This window comes from Paralichthys olivaceus, chromosome 16, assembly GCF_024713975.1.
Source record: "Paralichthys olivaceus isolate ysfri-2021 chromosome 16, ASM2471397v2, whole genome shotgun sequence".
Classification (NCBI taxonomy): Eukaryota; Metazoa; Chordata; class Actinopteri; order Pleuronectiformes; family Paralichthyidae; genus Paralichthys; species Paralichthys olivaceus.
Genome location: NC_091108.1, coordinates 16,774,548 through 16,793,963, shown reverse-complemented (window position 1 = coordinate 16,793,963; position 19,416 = coordinate 16,774,548). Strand labels below are relative to the sequence as shown.

The 19,416-nt window shown below is 38.9% G+C and overlaps 1 protein-coding gene and 1 long non-coding RNA gene across 2 annotated transcripts in view; one reads left to right on the top strand and one right to left on the bottom strand.

The window, feature by feature from the left end:
- LOC138405163 (uncharacterized) overlaps positions 1–19,416 on the top strand; it is a 97,818-nt gene that overhangs the window by 12,850 nt on the left and 65,552 nt on the right. The window lies entirely within an intron of this gene.
- LOC109638486 (vertebrate ancient opsin-like) overlaps positions 16,364–19,416 on the bottom strand; it is a 50,661-nt gene continuing 47,608 nt past the window's right edge. The window contains exon 4 of the mRNA XM_069511730.1: positions 16,364–18,603. Within this exon, the coding sequence (XP_069367831.1) occupies positions 18,322–18,603 (282 nt within the window). The 3' untranslated portion in view covers positions 16,364–18,321. The remainder of the gene's footprint in view (positions 18,604–19,416) is intronic.

Sequence of the window (19,416 nt, the reverse complement as noted above, 5' to 3'; positions counted from 1 at the left end):
CTTGAACTTGCCTTTATATCTGCTGTGATATAATGTTAACACATTGTGACAAAAAAATCAGCCATGTTGATGTACTGTTCAGGTTTTCTTGCTAAATAGCTGAGCACATTGCTGTTGCTAGTACTCTAATAATCTTGGTTGACCTGACACACAGTGGTTGTAGTAAGTGACACATCATCACAACTGTCATCATCAGCAATAGGAGCATCAGTAACTACACTTGAGTCATGCAGGTTCCTTGGTCTCTTCAGAAGGAATGATCTCTGAATGATGGAGGAGCTCAGGTTCAAGGGTCTCCTCAAAGCCCATCAGGCAGCTGCAACTTGTGTCTACTCGAGATCTGTACATCTTTGTTATAGAGGAGCATCAAAAAAGTGAGAATGATATTCTGGAATGATCATACTTGTAATGGTATAGTATTAAAATAAAATACATTTTTATTGCAGTGCCATTTGGGAACAGAGTACCTCGATGTGTTCTGTGTGGAGTTGACAGTGAGGGGTTGTTGAAGCAAGCATGGACAGAGTCGGTGTAGGAGGGAAGAAAGAAAATGTGCAGCTGATTAAAACTGAGGAAGGTGTGTAAAAGAAAAAGGACAAAGGAGGCTGATGGGAAGCGAATATAGGTCCTTGCCTTTCCAATTTAGGTTAGCTGTCATCCTGGCTTGTGATTAATGAAGTATGGAATGCCATCTGTTTTCTCAGGAAATGTCTCTTCTCTAGGTGCAGAGATTTCCCCTCTTGATGCTTCCACTGAATCCGTGTTTCTTCCACTCCCACTGTGCCTTGCCAGGCAGCTACAGTGGTTTGGGTCTAGACCAATCTCTCACTGATACTGGAGTACAATTGTGATGGTTAATGGGAAATTGAGGGCAATTGGTAGATGGAAGAAAAGTGGAGGGATGCATGATTGGACAAGGTGTTAAGGGAAAGGGGGGCGGTTGATTAGGAGCTGTCAAACTGGGTTGAGGACCACATGGCACATGGGAGAAGCTGGGTAATTTCTATCTAACATTACTGTAGAGGGATTATTGGAGCAGCGAACTGTGATAAACAATATGAAAAAAACATACAAACAAACTAAAAGTTCCATTTGGGGAATTTATCTTTTGGTTTTGAAAGCATTAGATGTCTTGGTTTTCTTTTTAAATCAAAAATAACCACACACATTTAGATATGTATAGGGTGTGTGTGAATCTTTGAGCCCAGTGGCTGTATGTGTTCCTATGGGAGCTGACCGCACTGCAGAAAAAAGCAGCCGCTCTGTAACAGTGGCATGGCCGGTGCCGAATTGTATTTATTCAGTTGTGTACTGGCCATCACATCACATTACACAAGTGTCCCCCCCCTCCCTCGTATCAAAGCAGGTGTCAATGTTTACAGCTTGAATGAAACAAAGCCCCTTCTGGTCACAAAGAAAACAAAAAACTACCATCACAGTGAATTTGGGGAACAGCAATCACATAAATCTGTTTCCCTAGTCTGTCTCGCTAACCTTGTGGACAGTTCCCCTCTTTCTAAATGCACACGTTTCTCTCAGTAAATACAAACCATCAAGTATTCAGTGGTAGAAATAGAATACATAAAAAATGTAGATGTTAATCTTGCACAATTTGAATGCGCCTGATACAGATGATAAAAATGAATAATAGCTTTATCTATAATTTATGCTAACTTTGTTTATGTTTGTCAGTAGAGGAGATGTTGGCAAATCAGAAAGAACTACTAGGCATAAGAACCAAAGTTTTTTTTAATTAAAGTTTTCTACAATAGCTTATGTTAATGTTAATATTCACTTACCTTAAGAATTTATATGAGTATTGACTGTAACATAATACTGTTCTGTATTGGTCTATCTAATGTAGGTAGAAAACTATAAATCAGGGTTTATGCCTATCTGTTTACACATCGACAGCAGGACTGCTGAATGTAATCACTGTAACACAGCAAATATAATTGCATCCTGGAAAACGTTTCCCACCAGAATGTAATTGCTTGTGTAAAATACCTGCATACTGTATAAACACAGGCAAACTATATTGTGTTCACACATGGGACTGATCACAAACGGACAGCTCTAAGTACAGGTGTAAGACTCTTCGAGGACACATTGACATCCCATTGCTGAGTACACATTCTGAGGTGGGCTCCGCTATACATGGTACCATTCTTTCAACAGTGTGTATGCAAATGTGTCCTGGGCCACGCTGAAGGACTGCACACTTGACTGACATCTTCTGCGTAAACAGACACGCATTCACCCCATCAAAGCTGGTATTGTTCACAGCATCTTAACATTTTAAAAGGTTCATAGAATTAAATCAAACATCGAAGGTGTTTTGATATGCCTGGAACACGCCAAGGAACAGGCTCCCTCTTGTATTGTTTTCATTTGTTATTCAGGGTTTATCCAAGTAGCAGATGATCACATTTAGCATTTTTGAACCTGAACTAAATGAAGAAAAAAAAAACCCATCTGACTTTTCTCTGGACAAAACAGATTGTATTGTCCCTAATTTAAAACAAGATTTTTTATTTAACCTGCATTTTGTACCAGGCATTACAACAGGTATTCTTTTTGCTAAGAGAAAGTACTAAAATAAAAAAGACAGAATGTTGCATTATGGGTGCATTATTTTTCTTGCCTTATGTTGCTAGGCCTGAGTGAATCAACCTTAAAACTGTCCAGGTAGTCCATTCTTGACATGAATTCTTTCAAGAACAAGAATTAAAGAGGTAACTGTCAGAGAAATGTTTTTACAAGTGGAATGAGAGCAAGGAGGAATTGACTCGCAAAACTTGTTGCCACTGGAATGTCCAACTGAACAAAAACATTTGTTAAGCAGCCGGACACACATACAATCATATGAGTGATACTGTGAAGAACAACCATCAGTGCTGCCATTTTATAAATATAATAATGATACTGGTCGACAGCCACTAGTGCCCAAGACCTCTAGAGACATGGGGAAAACCCAATTATTCTCCTTTAATTTCAAGCAGATGAGTCATTGGAAGTGCATTGCTTCCTCCCGCCAATTTAAAAACAATGCATTTGGTGACTTATGTGTTTATTTGCATGAGTGAGATGTTGTTATTCAAGACAGATGTGGAGACCCATGCTAATGCTAGGTGTGAGCTGACGTCCTTACAGCTCTCTGCTTGTACTGAGGTCACCTGAGATGCATGTTACTGACAGGTATGAACAGGGTCTTTACTACAGCAATCCGTTTACATATTTGGTGGTGGGTTAATCCCATGCTCAGCTGTCCTGTTGACCTTAGAGGCTATTTTTTGTTTGTTTATCATGGCATCACTATCTGGGCTGATTATTGTGGGACAACCTTACGTTACTATTACATCGTGTTCCATCTTAGACATGTCGCTGAAGCTGTTACTGTTGGCCTCTGTTGGCATCAATGTTATATTCATTAAGAGCCTTCCATGATGAATCCATAATTTTTTGTGGCAGGAGGGTCTACCTGTGATCAATCTTAAATAAGTCATAGCATGGCTGCATTTTGTTCAATTAGAACTTACAAAGAGCCGTCATATCTAACCTCAACAACTAACATGGAACCTTGTGTGTCTGATGCTTGAGCCTTATGTTTGGGCTAATGATTACATAAAATGATTTTAATATGCCACAAATACAAATATAAGCTTTTTATGTCTATGATGTATTTAATACATTTTATTTAATAAGGGCACAAGTACATTACACTAGATGCATTCTGGCCAATTTTGCAATTGTAGTTTTCTCCTGCAATTAGTTCATTTTGGTCAATTCGACCAGGCTTTCATTTGGTTGACTAGGGCCCTTGATAGAAGCACTACAACAGGGATAAAATTGCTACTGTATTGCTTGCATATGCATTGTCAACTGCATAAATGAACTTAAGGTTCATGCATATATATTATAAATGTAGGTTGCTGATACAGTTGTTTTATGCACCTTGAGGTTTTCAGGGATGATGGCTGTTTGCTTGTATTCCTTTGTTTCTCTGGAGCTCAGATAGACAGGAGCAGAGGAGCATTGCATGACCTGTGGCAGTGAGGTCGAAGAACTGGTGTACAGGCTAATTCCTCTGTAGGTGTGGTCACACAACAAGCAAGACAATTAAGAACAGGCAGGACAACCTTTTATTTATAAAGCACATTTCATGCACAAGGTAAAGTTCTGCAGTCTGGTAGTTTGATAGCAGTAAACTGGCACAATTAGCAGATGAAGCTCCGGCACCATGTATTCCAATTGTGCATCTCTGTGCATCAAGTCTTGTTTGATAATGAAAAGAAAAAAAAGTTGATCTTGTAACACTGCTTGAGTACAAAACTAAAGTCCCGGAGATTTAAGGCTAGTCCTGGTGGAAGTGACCACTGCCAATTGTTCCTCTCATTATAACCCAAGCTGTTTTAGAGTTAAAATACAGACAAATTGCCCCCATGCATGCTGGATTTAGTTCTTCATAAAACTCCGACAGAGTAGCTGAATATAGATGCATGAAAGACAACAGATGCTTTACGTTCTAACCTTGAGCTATATCACCATGAATGAGATTGTCACCAATGGATATTAAAGCTCCTGAGAGGGGGATCCCAAAGGTGATCGCCAATCTTTTCTGCTTAATAGGCATGTAAAATGAATTCAAGGCAGTTCTGTCAGAGAATTAGCTGAGTAATACAGTGTAACATGTGGCTCATACTCACAGACAGCCCCCATGTCCTCTCCTGTAACTTGCTGTCACCTCAGTTTATGAGATGCTCATTTTTTTCAAACGCTGCTAGTTAAAGTCTGCTTTGTCTGTCAGGGCAGTGAGTTTATGTGTGGGCTGAAAATTAAAACTATTCTATAAAAATGGAAAAGCTGCACCACAGATTCTCACTTGGTTTTGTAATATTAGTGTCATAATTGGTAACCCTTCCACTGTACCTAGAGTACATCCTAACAGGTACATCCTAATCCTCATTATTTGACTGTTCTTCACTCGACCTGGAAACACCTTGTGGTTCACGTCCTTGAAGGCCGTCCAACAAATCTTAATTCTGCTCTTTGAAACAGGGAGTGATCTGTGTCCATGATCTGTTTTGTCATGGACACTGCAACAAATAAGACTGATTTGAAAAAGCATCACAGCTTTACACCATCAAATAATAAAATGGGTCTCCAGGTGTGTTTTATTAAAATAACCATAACAAGTGTTTTTATTCTTTACTGTGTTATATCTCCCCTTTCAGATTTTGTATTGTGCAGTTCATATTTAAGAAATAATAACATTTTAGACAAATTGCTGCCAGAAAACCATCTTACACTGATACCAGACCTCAGTGCAGAGGTCTAAAATCCAACCTATAGCTGATCCAGTTGTGCAGCTTTCACCTCAAAGAGACACTGCTTTCGATAACGGTTCTGAGGAAGCATCTCATTTGTTATTGCCCCTCTCCTCGTGTCTTCCTGCATTTCACCTTCTACTGTGGGAGGGACTAAAATGACATTAAAAGATGCATGTGAAGGAAATGTAGATGCAATTAAAGGAATTGGGATGTCTAATGAATAACTTAACTTAACACCATATTTTACAGGAGGCCCATAGTGGAACACAGCAGCTCCAAACACCAGCATTTTCAATGCCTGTGGATGTGTCAGATTTAGAATGAGATGTGGTCAGACACATTGCTGTCCCAAGTTCAAAGAACTTTCCTGTCAACCTACTTTTCTAGTGTACTGAAAATAGTAAGATAAGTTTTGAATTTGACCTTTTTCTTTTTGTATAAGGAAAACTATATTGACCTTTTCCCTTTTTGTGCTTAAAATTAAATGTATGAAATGTGGAACTGATATCAAAGCTTGATACTTTTTAAATCATTCTCAAACTTAACTTGTGTGCAACCGAAAACCTAAATGTCTCATTCTATGTGTAGTCAAACAGCCAAACTGTGAAGTTTGAAATTAAATTTCATCAACCTTGAAATTGTTTGGGTTCTGATGTATGTGAGTGTCTTCAAAAAAGTTTAAATGAAATGCTAAGTGCAGAGACGTGTATCACTCTCATCTGAAGTTAATAAAAGTAATACAGAATAATGTCTCTATCAACACACAAAGCATAGGGGGACATCCTTCCATAGTCCCACTGTCACCAACTCTGTGAGCTGCAGCTCTTTGCTGCCTCCTCTCCTGTGTACCGTCCACCGAAATTCAACAAAGATTTTATGCAAGGGTTTGCTGACTTCATAGCAGATATTTTAACAGATTATAATTTACATGTATGCTGTGAAACTAAACCAATGGTTTAAGTTCAACCAGTCGGTGTCTGGCCCCAAACATGAAAAGAGGCAGGCATTAGACCTTGTGCTGTCTAATGGCCTATGTGTTCATGTCAATTAAATCTGTGATACATGTATATCCGATCATCTGCCTGTTTTATTCACGATTACAGTCCATTGCTCTGTGGTCAAGCCTTCTCCTCCTGCACGCTGCTGCCGTGTAATTAACTGTCAAACTCTGTTGCAGTTCTCTGCTGTTTTTAAACTCTGTGCTCTATAACTGGGGGTAGATGTGATGTTCTCAGTGCTCGTGAGAAAAAGGTCGGAAAAGGACAAACTCCGAGTGTCATATGAAATCTTACAGAACCGTCTGATAATGAGAAAGCTGTAAAATCTACAAAAACTGAGATTATATCTAACTTTGTGTCCATAAATGTCACAGGCCTGAGGTTCTTTTTACAATTTTAAACACTCTCACGAACCCAGACCATAATTCTGCTCCTATTTTACCTGCATCTGTCCTCTGTGATTCTTTTCTTAAATTCTTTGTTGAAAAGAATGTCTGTTCTTAGATCTTCTTTAACTACGCCCACTGACCATGACACCCCCCATTCCATCTATGTGCCCAGCTGTCTTGGATCAGCTTGGATCAATCTCCTCCCTATCCGAGGTGGTCCACCATCTGCAGCCCACAAATTGCCCCTCAGATAGCACCCCTTCTTGTCTTCTTAAGGAAGTCACTGTTGGACCATGTATTCTGTCACTGATAAACACCTATCTTCTCTCTGGTTGTATCCCTGCTGCCTTTAAACATGCTGTTGTGCAGCCCTTGTTAAAAAAAGTTTTAACGGTCTGATTTAAGGTGTTGATTCAGGAGACTATTATCTTGGTGCTCTTAGACCTGACAGCTGCTTTTGAGACAGTCAGTCACTCAATCCTGTTGTCACATTTGGAGAACTCTGTGGGGATTAAAGGTGCTGCACTCAGGTGGTTTCAGTCTTACCTAACAGATAGGAGTTTCTCGGTCCACCTTGGTGATTACTCCTCCGGGACGGCTCCACCTACATGTGGTGTCCCTCATTGTTCCGTTCTAGGCCCCACCCTATTCTCCCTATATATGTTGCCCATAGCATCAATTTTTAAGACATACAATGTTTCTTTCCACCTCTTTGCAGATAATGTTCAAATATACTTGCCCTTGAATCTTTGAACTAATAGTTCACTGCAGCCCCTATATAATACATATAATCATTGATGGACTTAAACTTCCTCAAACTAAGTGAAAACAAGACTGAGGTCATTGTGTTTGGACACCCTGAACCCCAAGCCCCTAATATTCAATCCTCTGTGAAGAGTCTTGGTGTTCATTTTGATCAGCTGCTCCTGGACTTGCCAGAGGTGACTGAGCCTTTGCAGTAGCTACCTTTATACTTGTGGAACAGCTTACCACTCCATATTAGATTAGATTAGCCTTTATCTTATTTTATTTTTATTATTGGTATTTTGATGCATTGCGTGTTACTATCTTCTTGTTGTTCCTTATACTTTTTGAAGCACTTTTGTCAACAAAGTTTTCTTAAATTTGCTATGTAGATAAAATTGACATTGACATCCCAAGCACACTCAACCCTATAGTCATGTTTTGTCCTCAAATATAAAATCAATAGATTTTCTCACCTGTTTGCCTTTTGTTAATTACCATCCCACAATTCACTCATCCACTTCAGCCAAAGGTTTGGAAGTCGAGGTCAAACTGTATTTTAGCCAAGTTTAATTGGAATTTAACTTCTCTCTTTAGTCTTGGATTTACTCATGGATTTGTATAATACCAGATGGGACAATTAACATGGCCAGACATAATAACCTCCCATTTTTGTCACTTTTCCTCAGTTAATCCCCATCAGCCACTGTCTAAGTAATTAAATTCTATAACCGAGCTTAGCCCATGCTTGTGGGTGATTACAGAGACAGTATAACCTCAACATAAATCACTGTGACATTCACACAAAAGAAGCTGACTCATTTATTTTTCCTTTAACATTTTTAATGGATTTTGTTTCTAACATCTCCTGTCTTCAAATGCCAGACCTATTCTTGCTGCAGACGAGCTCACTGTGTTTTTCAAAATTTCACTAATGTGCTTTAAATTTGAATGCTATCTTAGTGTGAGTTATTGTGCTAGTGTTTATCCTTTTAATATGTTAAGATACATTTTCTTTCTTAGTTTAGACAGAGGACATTTGGTTTTTCCTCCATAAATAAAAACATTAGAGGGTCAGTGTGTTTCTTAGGATTAAGGGGATATCATGTTGTTTTTATGTTGTACCACGGGGGCGTAGCAATGTAAATTTCATTGAATCACAGTCAATGACAATAAAGGCAATCGGAACAATCGGAACAATCTCCTAGCTTAAATGGAATATAAAATATGTAAATTTTTTCAAAACTAAAGAAACTAAAAATCACGTTATTTGCTAGCTTTGTATTAGTTTGTTAGAATGAGCGCTACATTGGATTAGGGCTCTTCTCCATCGTCTGTTGCACTGCCATGTTTCACTGGTGGCCCACAATAGACAAACACTGGCTTTAGAGAGGGCCATTCACTCTTTGCTGTTACCTAAAGGTCACTGTAGGTTTTCCTATGTGGTTGGTAGAGGAGGTTGAGGCGAGGGGTGTTCAGTTGGTTACACTATGCAACTTCACTGCTACAAACCACCAGAGTTGGCAAAAGTATACAGTAGAAATACAGGTATTAGTGTCAAATATGACTCAAGTAAAAGTATGCATATTGATTCAACGTCTTTACTCGAGTAAAAGTATAAAAGTACAGGCTCTAAAATCTATTCAAAGTATAAAAGGGAAAAGTATCCCTCTGAGCACCATTTCTACCGACATCAGCGCAAAGCAAACTGGGACTAAAATTAAAAGTTAAAATGTAGGGAGTAAAAGTAAAAATTCATCAGAACAATCTACATAACTACAGAAACATAGTATTTGTACTTTATCACTTCCCACCTGGGCATGCCACTAAGTAATCCTTTAACACAGATGATGATGATTGATTCAACAAGCTTTGTATTACAGAGGAGACCAGAGTAGGATCTATTTGCGGATACTTGTAGACTTCAGAGGAAAGCTGACCTGATACTGTCCACTTGGCCTACTTACTGATTCCCATGGCTCCAATTAAAGCCTTATGATCGGGCTTAAGTGTGCCGCAGGCTTATCAAACCAACCACAGCACACAGTGGAAATGAAAGATAGTTTGTCAAAAGTTAGGCCTGGGCTAAAAGGTACAGAATGAACCGTCAAGTCAGCAGCTTGCACTTCTACAGTAAATGGGTCTTGGTTGTTTTATCGACAATGACAAAGGTTAAATTTTAAAAACAAAATGTTCTTTCAGTCCTATCTTTACTTGAGATAAAACACAAGAAGTCTCACAACTGCAGTTTTGTTCAGTTATCTAATGGACATGTGTTTGTCTGCACAACCCATATTTTAACTGGTATAAATAATGTGTCCAACAGTTAGTTATAACCCTTGAGATTTCACTCTTCCAGTAGCTGTAAATGTGTCACGAAACATTGCTACCTGAATATTTGTTGAAAGGCTTGTTCTCCAAATCTTGACTGTTGGAAACTGAATTAATGAGTGAAGCTGCTTCACACAAGTCAGCCTTTCACAGCAAGCGTCCTTTCTCCCTGTCGACTTATCCTAAGTCTGTATCATTGGCAACATCATTGTTGCTATTGGCAACAACAGAACATTCTCTCCAGTAATTTTCAATACAGCCTTGTTTTCAAACTGGCCACCAACTCTCCTTCTTCCCAGCCATCCATTGCCCCATGTCTATCATTGCCCTCTGAGGAGTCTTTGAGTTTGGGTCTCTGGAAACCTAAACAGCACCCTCTTCCTCAGAGGGACTCCACCTGAGTCTTCCAGGTTGATGGGTCTCCAGTCTCCTGACAACCCACCTGATGTGTCCCTATCTGACCTCCTTCAGTCACTTGGCAGCCCATTCTGAATTTAAACAGCTCATTGGCCCTCTCCCAGATCTTTGTCTTTTCATCCTGTCTCTGCTGTGGACTGTTGACTTCTTGTCAACATTCCCATCCCCTGTTACTGTCCTGTTGCTGTTTACTTCATTAGCATCTTACCAGAACCTGTGACTGTCTGTCTGCTTATCTGTATGTTAAAATCTGTCTCCATTTGTTGTGATATTAGTAATGGAATTTCTCCTGCCAGTCTGGGTTCTATCTTGTTGCCTGCTGCTATGTGTTTGACAGTTTATACATAACAAAATGCAATAAGTAGCTTATTGCTGAAAAGATGCAAATGTTAAATGGTGATTTCGTTACACTTTTAAGGATTATAACTCAAAGCAGAAGAAAATATTTCCATGTAATTTTGAACACTGAAGCAAGGGAAGTCATCTGATATTGCTGTCGATCAACCATCTAAAAAAATCTATTGTGATTCATCCTAGCAAAGGGTATCAAGGGGCTGAGAGACTTAATGTCTAATGATGTGAGTTTAGCTTTTGCTTGGTTGACTGCCCATTTGCTTAAGTTTAGCAGACAATGTGTATTTCACTTTCATTTTTGCCAGTATTATGATAGGAAAAGAGAGTAAAAAAAGTAATGACATGAAGTAAACGGCAGGGGCTGGTTTCAAACCCACTGCAGTAAGGAATCTTTGCCTCAGTGGTATGCACTCTCCAAGGTGATCTACCAGGTTACCCCAACTGATACTATTTTTAATTAAAGGTAAAAAGGGGCTAGCAAGCAATTCAACATTGAAATAATGATGGGCTGGTCTTTTTTGCTATCACTGTAAAGGTAACTTCCCCAAAAAGTTGTCTGGATTTGCACATTTAGCACTTCTGTACCAGTATTGGTAATATTTGTAACTGAACAAAGAACTACATTTTCCATCTGGAAATCCTGAATTGCTTAAAAACAAGGAAAGGTGATGATGTTCAAAGTTCAGAGTGTTTATTGTCATACAGTCTCAAATTCTTTCTTTGCCTTCTACTATGAATACCGTGTTTTTAAGATCTCTATAAAAAAAAATATATATCAAGGTAAGAAGTGCAATAGATTGAAAACATGGACTTATTGAGTGTGCAAAACTGTCTCTCTTTGGACAGATGCTGTTGTGCTTTCTTGACCAGCTGGGTGGTGTTTAGTGTCCAGATGAGGTTATCACTGATGTAGACACCCAGGAATTTGAAGCTGCTCACCTCTCCGCCTCAATCCTATGGATGAACAGTTCTCCTCTCCTTTCTCATGTCTACAATCAGTTCCTTGGTTTTCGGAGTGAGTCTGTACTTGTATGGCGGATTCCTGTACTTTGGCTGGCAGTCAGATCTCGATGAAAATTAGAGCACAGCAGTCCATGATTTCCCGTAGTGTTGTAATCCTGGCTCTCAGCTCGTCAAGTTTGTTTTCCAGTGACGAGACATCAGCTAGCAGGAGGCTGGGTAGCGGTGGACAACTAGCACAGGCTTTTAGCCTGGCATGGAGTCCTCCCTCTTGCCTCGCTTGCGTCTCTGCCTCCACACGGGTCTGCTCAGGCGCTTTGTTCAACGAAGGGCGGTGATCTTGTGTGGGGCAAACAAGTCCAGTTCGGTGGTATAAAACTAGAAAATGCAGAGTCACACTGCCACCTGGATATCTAACAAAGCCTGCTTGTTATAAGTTTGCAGTGAGTGGCATTCGTGCACCCTAAATAGACAAGGTTTGTGTATATAATAAATAAAACACAGCGTTCAAGAGCGGAGCAAGCAAACACGCCTGCCATGATATATATATATATATATATATATATATACATACAAATATAACAAATTATAGGAACTTTCATTGATATGCTCTACAAAATCAGTTCACCAAACCCCTGTCACTAAATGGACATTGGCAATTAAAACCTTGCAACTGGAGGGTAAAAGGGAAAAGATAGGCTGGCTAAAAATTGACTAGCCTGGGAAAAAAAAATAATTGCATAACATTTTAGAGAGAACTGCAGAGGTCCAGAGTGCCACTCGACTAAAGAGAAACTTTGGAAAAGGAGGTGTGAGATGATTATTTTTTGAAATGTTTTAATACCATCTTCCACTCTCACTCAGTGGAACACTCTTGCTCACACATAGGTCAACTTAAACATGGATTTTTGTAGTAGAATAATGGTGAATTTAGAAATACTGTGGACTTTAGCTTCTGCATCTTTTCATTGGAGTTTCAGTGAAGTTGGAGAATAGAATATTAATATGGGCTCCAATCCATGATTCATTTCATTTGCAAGTTTCTCACCTCTTGAAAATTCTAGATAATCTATTGTGATTATAAAATGTTCCCTCTACAGATACTGAGACAACAGATGTCCAGTGTCCATTTTAATTAGTAAACCTGTGTTGTCACGGGTCTACCTGGTGGGAGAATTTCCACACCATGCTTGAAAAAAAAAGTAAAATTAAATGTACGAACGTTTTATTGCTACTAGTAAGAGGTACAATGAGGTAAGTGCTCCAAATTGAAGAGCCCATGAGAAAATGATGGTGGACAGTTCCAGGTGCCAGTAGACTGTATTAATCAATTAACTGTGAAATCCCCTGTGCTGTCTGCACTCATTTACAATGTGTTTTATCATCAGAGTTCTGGCTACCCCACTGGTCACAGGGCAGCCTGCCAGATATTACAATTGCTTTGGTCTGACTTGTTTGGCAGGAGTCAGAGACAAACACTACAACACCTTTGCTGCAGGACCATCACTTTAAGAGCAACAGATGTTTTTAGCAATTCACCGCCTGGAGAGAATTCATTTTGTGTCCACTTTGTTGATGCATGTGGATATAACTTCAGCAAAAGCATTGTATGATGGTGAAAGAAATGTTACCAGGTGTTGTATATTTTGCCAAATGTTTCTTTCTCTATAATTTTGTCCTGCAGCGAAGCCTCTCATCTGTTTCAGAAGACACAAACAGATTATAACCTGATTTACTATGATAACAGATTACAGAAGATGGTGGAGTAGAACATTAGTTTGAGTAGTAGTAATAAAAAGAATCACTAAAGAAAGCTGGTTCACTTTATCTTGTAGTGTGATGGTTAAGGCTGCTATTTAACATCTCGATGATGCAAATATAACTTACAAATTGCAATAGGACTTTGTGATGTGTATATTATTCTGTTAACAATGTAAATTTAAAGATAGTGCACTTGTCTACTACCTTAGTTGATATAAGGAAAGATGGAGAGCGGGTTCATAGCTGCTAAAACATGTTGAGCTAATAGATCTTGACTGTGAATCTTGAAGCAACACTAAGCTGTGAAAGTGAGTTAATGTTCCTAGTATAGTAACTCAGGCCTGTAGCATACCTGCAGACTCACAATGAACTCCGTTGATGAGCATCTCTGTTTTTATGCAGTTGTAATTTAGAGATTAAACCAGTGGTTGATTTGTTTGGGGTAAAAGCACATATGCAATCACTCACTATAATATAAGTGGGAATTGGAATACATCAATCAGCCACCCTATTATAGCCAGTAACTGGTTTTATGTTGTGGCAGATTGGTGCATTTTTAACTTGATTAAGTCCTGGAGCAACAGAAAATAACTGAGTACATGATCAGTTCAAAATCATGCTAATGATGGCTCAGATGGCTTCACAACAATTAAAATGGCATGCCTATACAGGAAAATAAAATAAACTTCTGAAAGTAAATGAATAAGCACTATATTAGAAAAGCATAAATTGTTTGTTTGGACACAGATCAGCATTTCATTCTGTGTGGTTTCTAATTTACTGAGTAAAAAGTTGCTCACTAAAGACGGACGAACAGACACTCACCTACAAGGCCACTCACTGACAATGAACATTCCCAACCTCAACAATTTTAAAGGTTCAGTGTGTAGAATTTTGTGACATCTTTTGGGGAAGTTGCATGTTGCAGCTGAATACCCCTCACCCTTCACTTCCTGCCAATACATTACACACTGGACCTTTAATTAAATGCCTAACCCTAAAGTAATTGTAATATCAACCCTTCAGATTTAGTCAATCATTAAAACTTGTGGAGTTAAGCGTTTTGGCTTCTACGAAGCTGAAGGATATCTCAAAGCAAGACTCCATGCACTCAGAGGAACCTAGAGTCGTGTTGAAAGTATGACAGAAAAGGGAAATCTGTGTTAAAGCTGGCCCATAGTGGGCAAATGTTTATCAAGACGACTGACTGGCTCTTATTTTTGACAAAAGTTGAAAGGCTTTGTAGCAAAAGATTATTTGGATTTCTACTCACTCCGGCTCTGACCCAGTCTTGTGGCCATTGAAATGGTTAATCAGACATTATGCCCTGAGCCCCTTGGTTAAAGGAGTTGATTATTGGGGCGGCTCTTATTTCCGCTCACCAGAGGCTTTATTGTAAACAGTGGAGAGTAAGGACCAAGCATTACAAAAAACAATTAGCAGAACATCCCTGAAGGTGCACTGAAGCCTGAAAAAGATTAAAATCAGCACTGAAAAAAGATTTGTTCAACCTGAAGTCCCACTAACAAATTCAGTTCAGTCTAAACAGACTTGGGGGTAGTCTGTCCAGCTCTTTCAAATCATTTGGGTGATATCAACTACAACAAAGGTTACTTTATACTATAGCAACCCCTCTCATGGTTCAGAGTGTAATATTCAGTGCTCATAATATAATGGTAACAATAATGTAATAAGGCCAAAAGTGTATCTGCCCAGTCTTTTATTGGTTAACTTGATGTCAAGAGTTTGATGAGACTTTAAGATAGAAACTCCCTGACCCTATAAACTTGGCAAAATTATGTTGGACAGTTTTGGCAATTAGATAGTCATAAGACTCCTGCTTTGATTCTGTGTGAACGTTAAATGTGGGAGAGAAAATCTTGTGACCAGATTAGACGTAACCTGAAATTTGATATTCCCTTAGAAAATCAATGCTTATTACATTATTGTGTGTAACTTCATTTACAACTTGCTAGATTCACCAAAGGCCAACTTTACATCAAGTTTCTTTGTCTTGGTGACAGGTATGTTAACTGTTTACATTTTGTAAACCTTCTCCATCTATCCTGCCAAGTATTTTCTCTGCCTGTCAAGTTTGTCGATCTCATTTCTCACACAGCACATCATGCTGTTTACAGTTCCACTGGTGACAGATACATTTCTCTGTTAGTTTGGAATCAGTCAGTAATTTCAGATGAGCTGGTTGAAATGATTTGACCAGATTTTATCATCCGTAGGTGGGTGGCAAATAAAGCCAATCTTATCTTGTGTGAGTTGGTTTTAAACCTCATCTACTTCTGACTTTCTAATGATTCAGCTGACTCACTGTTAAAAAGAGAAAAAAAGGTTCTCAAATAGGGCAGTCACAATATCAGATTTGAATGAAACAATTATTATGATTATATTATTACTACATCTATAGAAAGTTAAAAAAAGACAGAGAAAAAGACAATATCAGCTGATTTTATCATTAAGATTGTGCGTTTTCTCTGATTTCTGGCCAATGAGTTATGCTCAAATTAATACAAAATAAAAAAAAAAATTATACCTTCTATGGCTGTGCAGATAGATGGTGATCTTGTGATCAAAGATGTTCAAAGTGAGCACACTCCTATTCTTATTGCACTTATTGCCTGTTTAAAAGTCTGAAGCTGAAGCTGCGTCTTTCAGGCAATATCCCCACCAGGAGAATCTAGAAAAAGCAATATTCCTGTATCAGAGTGTACAGATGAACCTGGAATTACATGTATGGGGAGAAAAGTATGAAACCACCTCTTTGATTTTGATGCATGTTTTATTCTGTTTAAGTTGAGGAATATAAGGAAAAACTCATAGTGGATGTGCTGTTTCCTTGTCACCAGTAACAGCTGTAACACAAAATAAAGAGTGTTAAAAGCTACCTAATCTTGGATGTAGGTTAGATGTGTAGATTATAAACTATTTAGCTATACATCATGTTTTCAGATCCCATTAGAGCAAACAAATAATAATTAAACTATTCATCAACTCTCTCTTTTGTATTTTTAGTTTTGGAGTGGTTAAAATATGCTACCCCCAACACAAAACATTGCACATCGCAGATTTAGACAAAAAAACTTTATTGAACAGCACTTTCAAAATATATGACAATTTCTTTAGCTTTGGTATCAACATGTTTTTATTAATCTATACAAGAACTTCACAGCCTCAAACAGTCTGTGAGCTAAAAATGAATTAAAGTGATCGTATGCAGTAGAGAAAAGTACCACACCAGACATTCACTTACAACATAGCACTGATGCACTGATGCACTGCTGTCAGAAACTCCAGTTATCTTTGTTTTGCAAAAGGAAAAGTGTAAAATCAGTTTCCAAAAAATTGAACGAGATGAAAATAAGCACTTTGCAAAGAACATATATACAGAATGGTCAGGGTTTGTTGCCTCTGATAAAGTATTTTGTTGCGTCCTGGGGAGAATTTTTTTTTTGTTGTGGGCGCCAGTTATTTTAGAGAATGTTAAAAAACATTGCGACTTTTGTAAAAGTAAATCACTTTAAATATTACGTGTAGAGGCAGAAATCTTTAACAATGCACTGCTGACTCTGTACCCATGAGGAAAGCACTGCTAATTTCTAGGATGTTTGAAAATCACCCCTTCACATTAAAGGGCCTGTGACCTCAATCCTTTTTAAGGATGACCTGCACTTTGGATAGGACCCACTTCAGCATGCAGTCTACATAGACTCCATATGGGTATACAAAAACACTGCGTGTTTGGGCATTTGAAACCAGAATCTGTGACGTAGTGAGCGGGCGATGGAGCTGTGGCAAAGTCCCACCGATACACATGTGAGTTAGTATCAGTTGTGTATCATTTTGTTTCAAAGTGTATTTATAGCATCAAGTAACTATACAACTAGCACCAAATGTAATGAAATGAGCTCTTGAACATACGTCACTGTGATAACTACCTAAAATGATTTGTTTGTAGCTGTACTTTGACCTATTATTGTGGTCAATGTCCCAACCACTAACATGGAGTCGCAATATAGGACCTATACTGTAACCAGCCACCAGGTTTTTTGGAGGGGAGCAGTCATGTGAAAATGTCAATTTGAAAACCATCAAGAAACTTTCAGGATTTTTACCGACACCAAGTAGCCTATATGTCTCTGTGCTGACCACGGAACATTACCAGATATTGCATATCTCAGACCTCATTTGCATATCAATTGCAACAGTGCACATGCACAGTCTTTATTGAAAGAAGCAACTTGCCAACATGCACCTATTTCTTTGACCTTAAAGTCGCTATCCCTGGAAAAAAATGTGTGATTTCTGCTAGCAATGCTACATATACAACAAAGTACTTTATTAATCCACTTAATTCAAATCTCCTTATGCATTTCAAAGTGATGAATCAAATTAACTTTCAGGGATAAATGTGTATTTAATTGATGGTTTAAATATGTACTAGTACATTGTCATCACTCCGCCTGCTGTATTTATTTTCATGTATTTCTTTATCATGTCTACTCTAGAAAAGAGTTTAAAAAATGCATTGTAATAGACATCTTTTGTTCTTCCCTCTCACTTTGTAAACACAGTCAAGTCAAAAAATCCATGCCTCTTATCCCTTTGTCCTGCACTGTGAACACATTCCTTTTATGACTTTCATATGATGGAATACCTTCCTGAAAAATAGATATTGCACAAAATGGCAGTCCGGCAGAGCTTTTCCCCAAAATTGAGGCAAGAACATCCTTCACTTCCTCTGCGTTGTGAGACATGTGCACTTTTTGTCTGCACAGAAACACACCTTCATTCTCTGTAGGTTTACTGCCTGTGATTTCTGCTCATATTGTCCAGAGTCGGAGATTACCCTTTGTTAATGGTCCTTCATCTCTACTAGCTGGGGCAGAGCTGATGCAACAGCTGTGTTAAATCCACTTGGACTGACAGGTTTCTGCTTTCTAAGTCTCGGGTACTACACCCCTCTCATTATCGATGACTTCCTGGCTGACGATGTTGGCTATAACTATGAAAAGTCCCCAATCATCAGCCATCGAAGTGGGCCACTAGTGATACTACGGCAGGCTTGATGTCTGAAGAAGGGGCTTTAGTGATATCGTTTGTGAGTTCAAAGGAAGGGCCCAGTTGGGGCAGTGTGGCAGCTGGCTGTCCAAGGGATGCTACCATAAATAATAACTCGTTGGTGCGACGGGGACCATTGACTGCTACACCCCTCATGGCCTTGGTGGCAACCTTGGAGGAGCTCTTAAAGCTGGAGCTGCGTCGAGGACTCTCACATCGCAGCAGGGCTTGGAAACATCTGTAAAACTGGGGCAAGCAAGCAACACAAAGAAACATGGTCAGAAATGTGCTGTATACTACAGAAATAGTCAGAAGACCACAAAGAATAAAACTGTAAAAACAAGCCAAGAGAAGTAATGGTGGTCAGAGTTGGGTCTTGCATTTTCCAATGCCAAATGAATTTACCTGACAGATCTCTTCTCCTGCCCGCCTCTGCTTCACACAGCACCATTCGGTCACAGGGGTTATTGTGTCTTAATGTTTTTGTTGAACATTATTTGTAAAATGTTAAATGAATTGCCTTTCTATATAGCTTTTCTCTTGTTAATGATCAGAGGGCTTTACACAACAATTGGCACAGACACACACACATTCATACAACACTTTTGTTCTCGGACACAACAATACTACATCATCAGGGGCAGACTGGGGTTCAGTATCTTGCATTCTCAATCTCTTGTGAACATTACTGAATCTTAATGTTGGTGGTATTTGGTTTAGTTACATCTCAATATATTCAAGTTTTCCCCCCTCAATGCTCTCTCGTCATTGATGGGCAGGGTTAAACCAATAAATTGTCCAAAAAGCTGATCTACACTCTGTGTAGCGCCATGATTCTAGCTCCTAAACTCAGCTGAGGATGGTCCTGCCAGACCACAAGACATCTCAGACTGCAATTTATGTGGGAATATCTTGCCTTGCCTTCATCACTGGTATGAAACCTGATTGACTAGTGAACATAGGGTTGTGATTTGTAACATAAGCACTAAATCGCCCTCTCATCAATACAATAACATTTAAACCCAATGACCTGCTCCTCTGAATAGCTGATTTCTTACC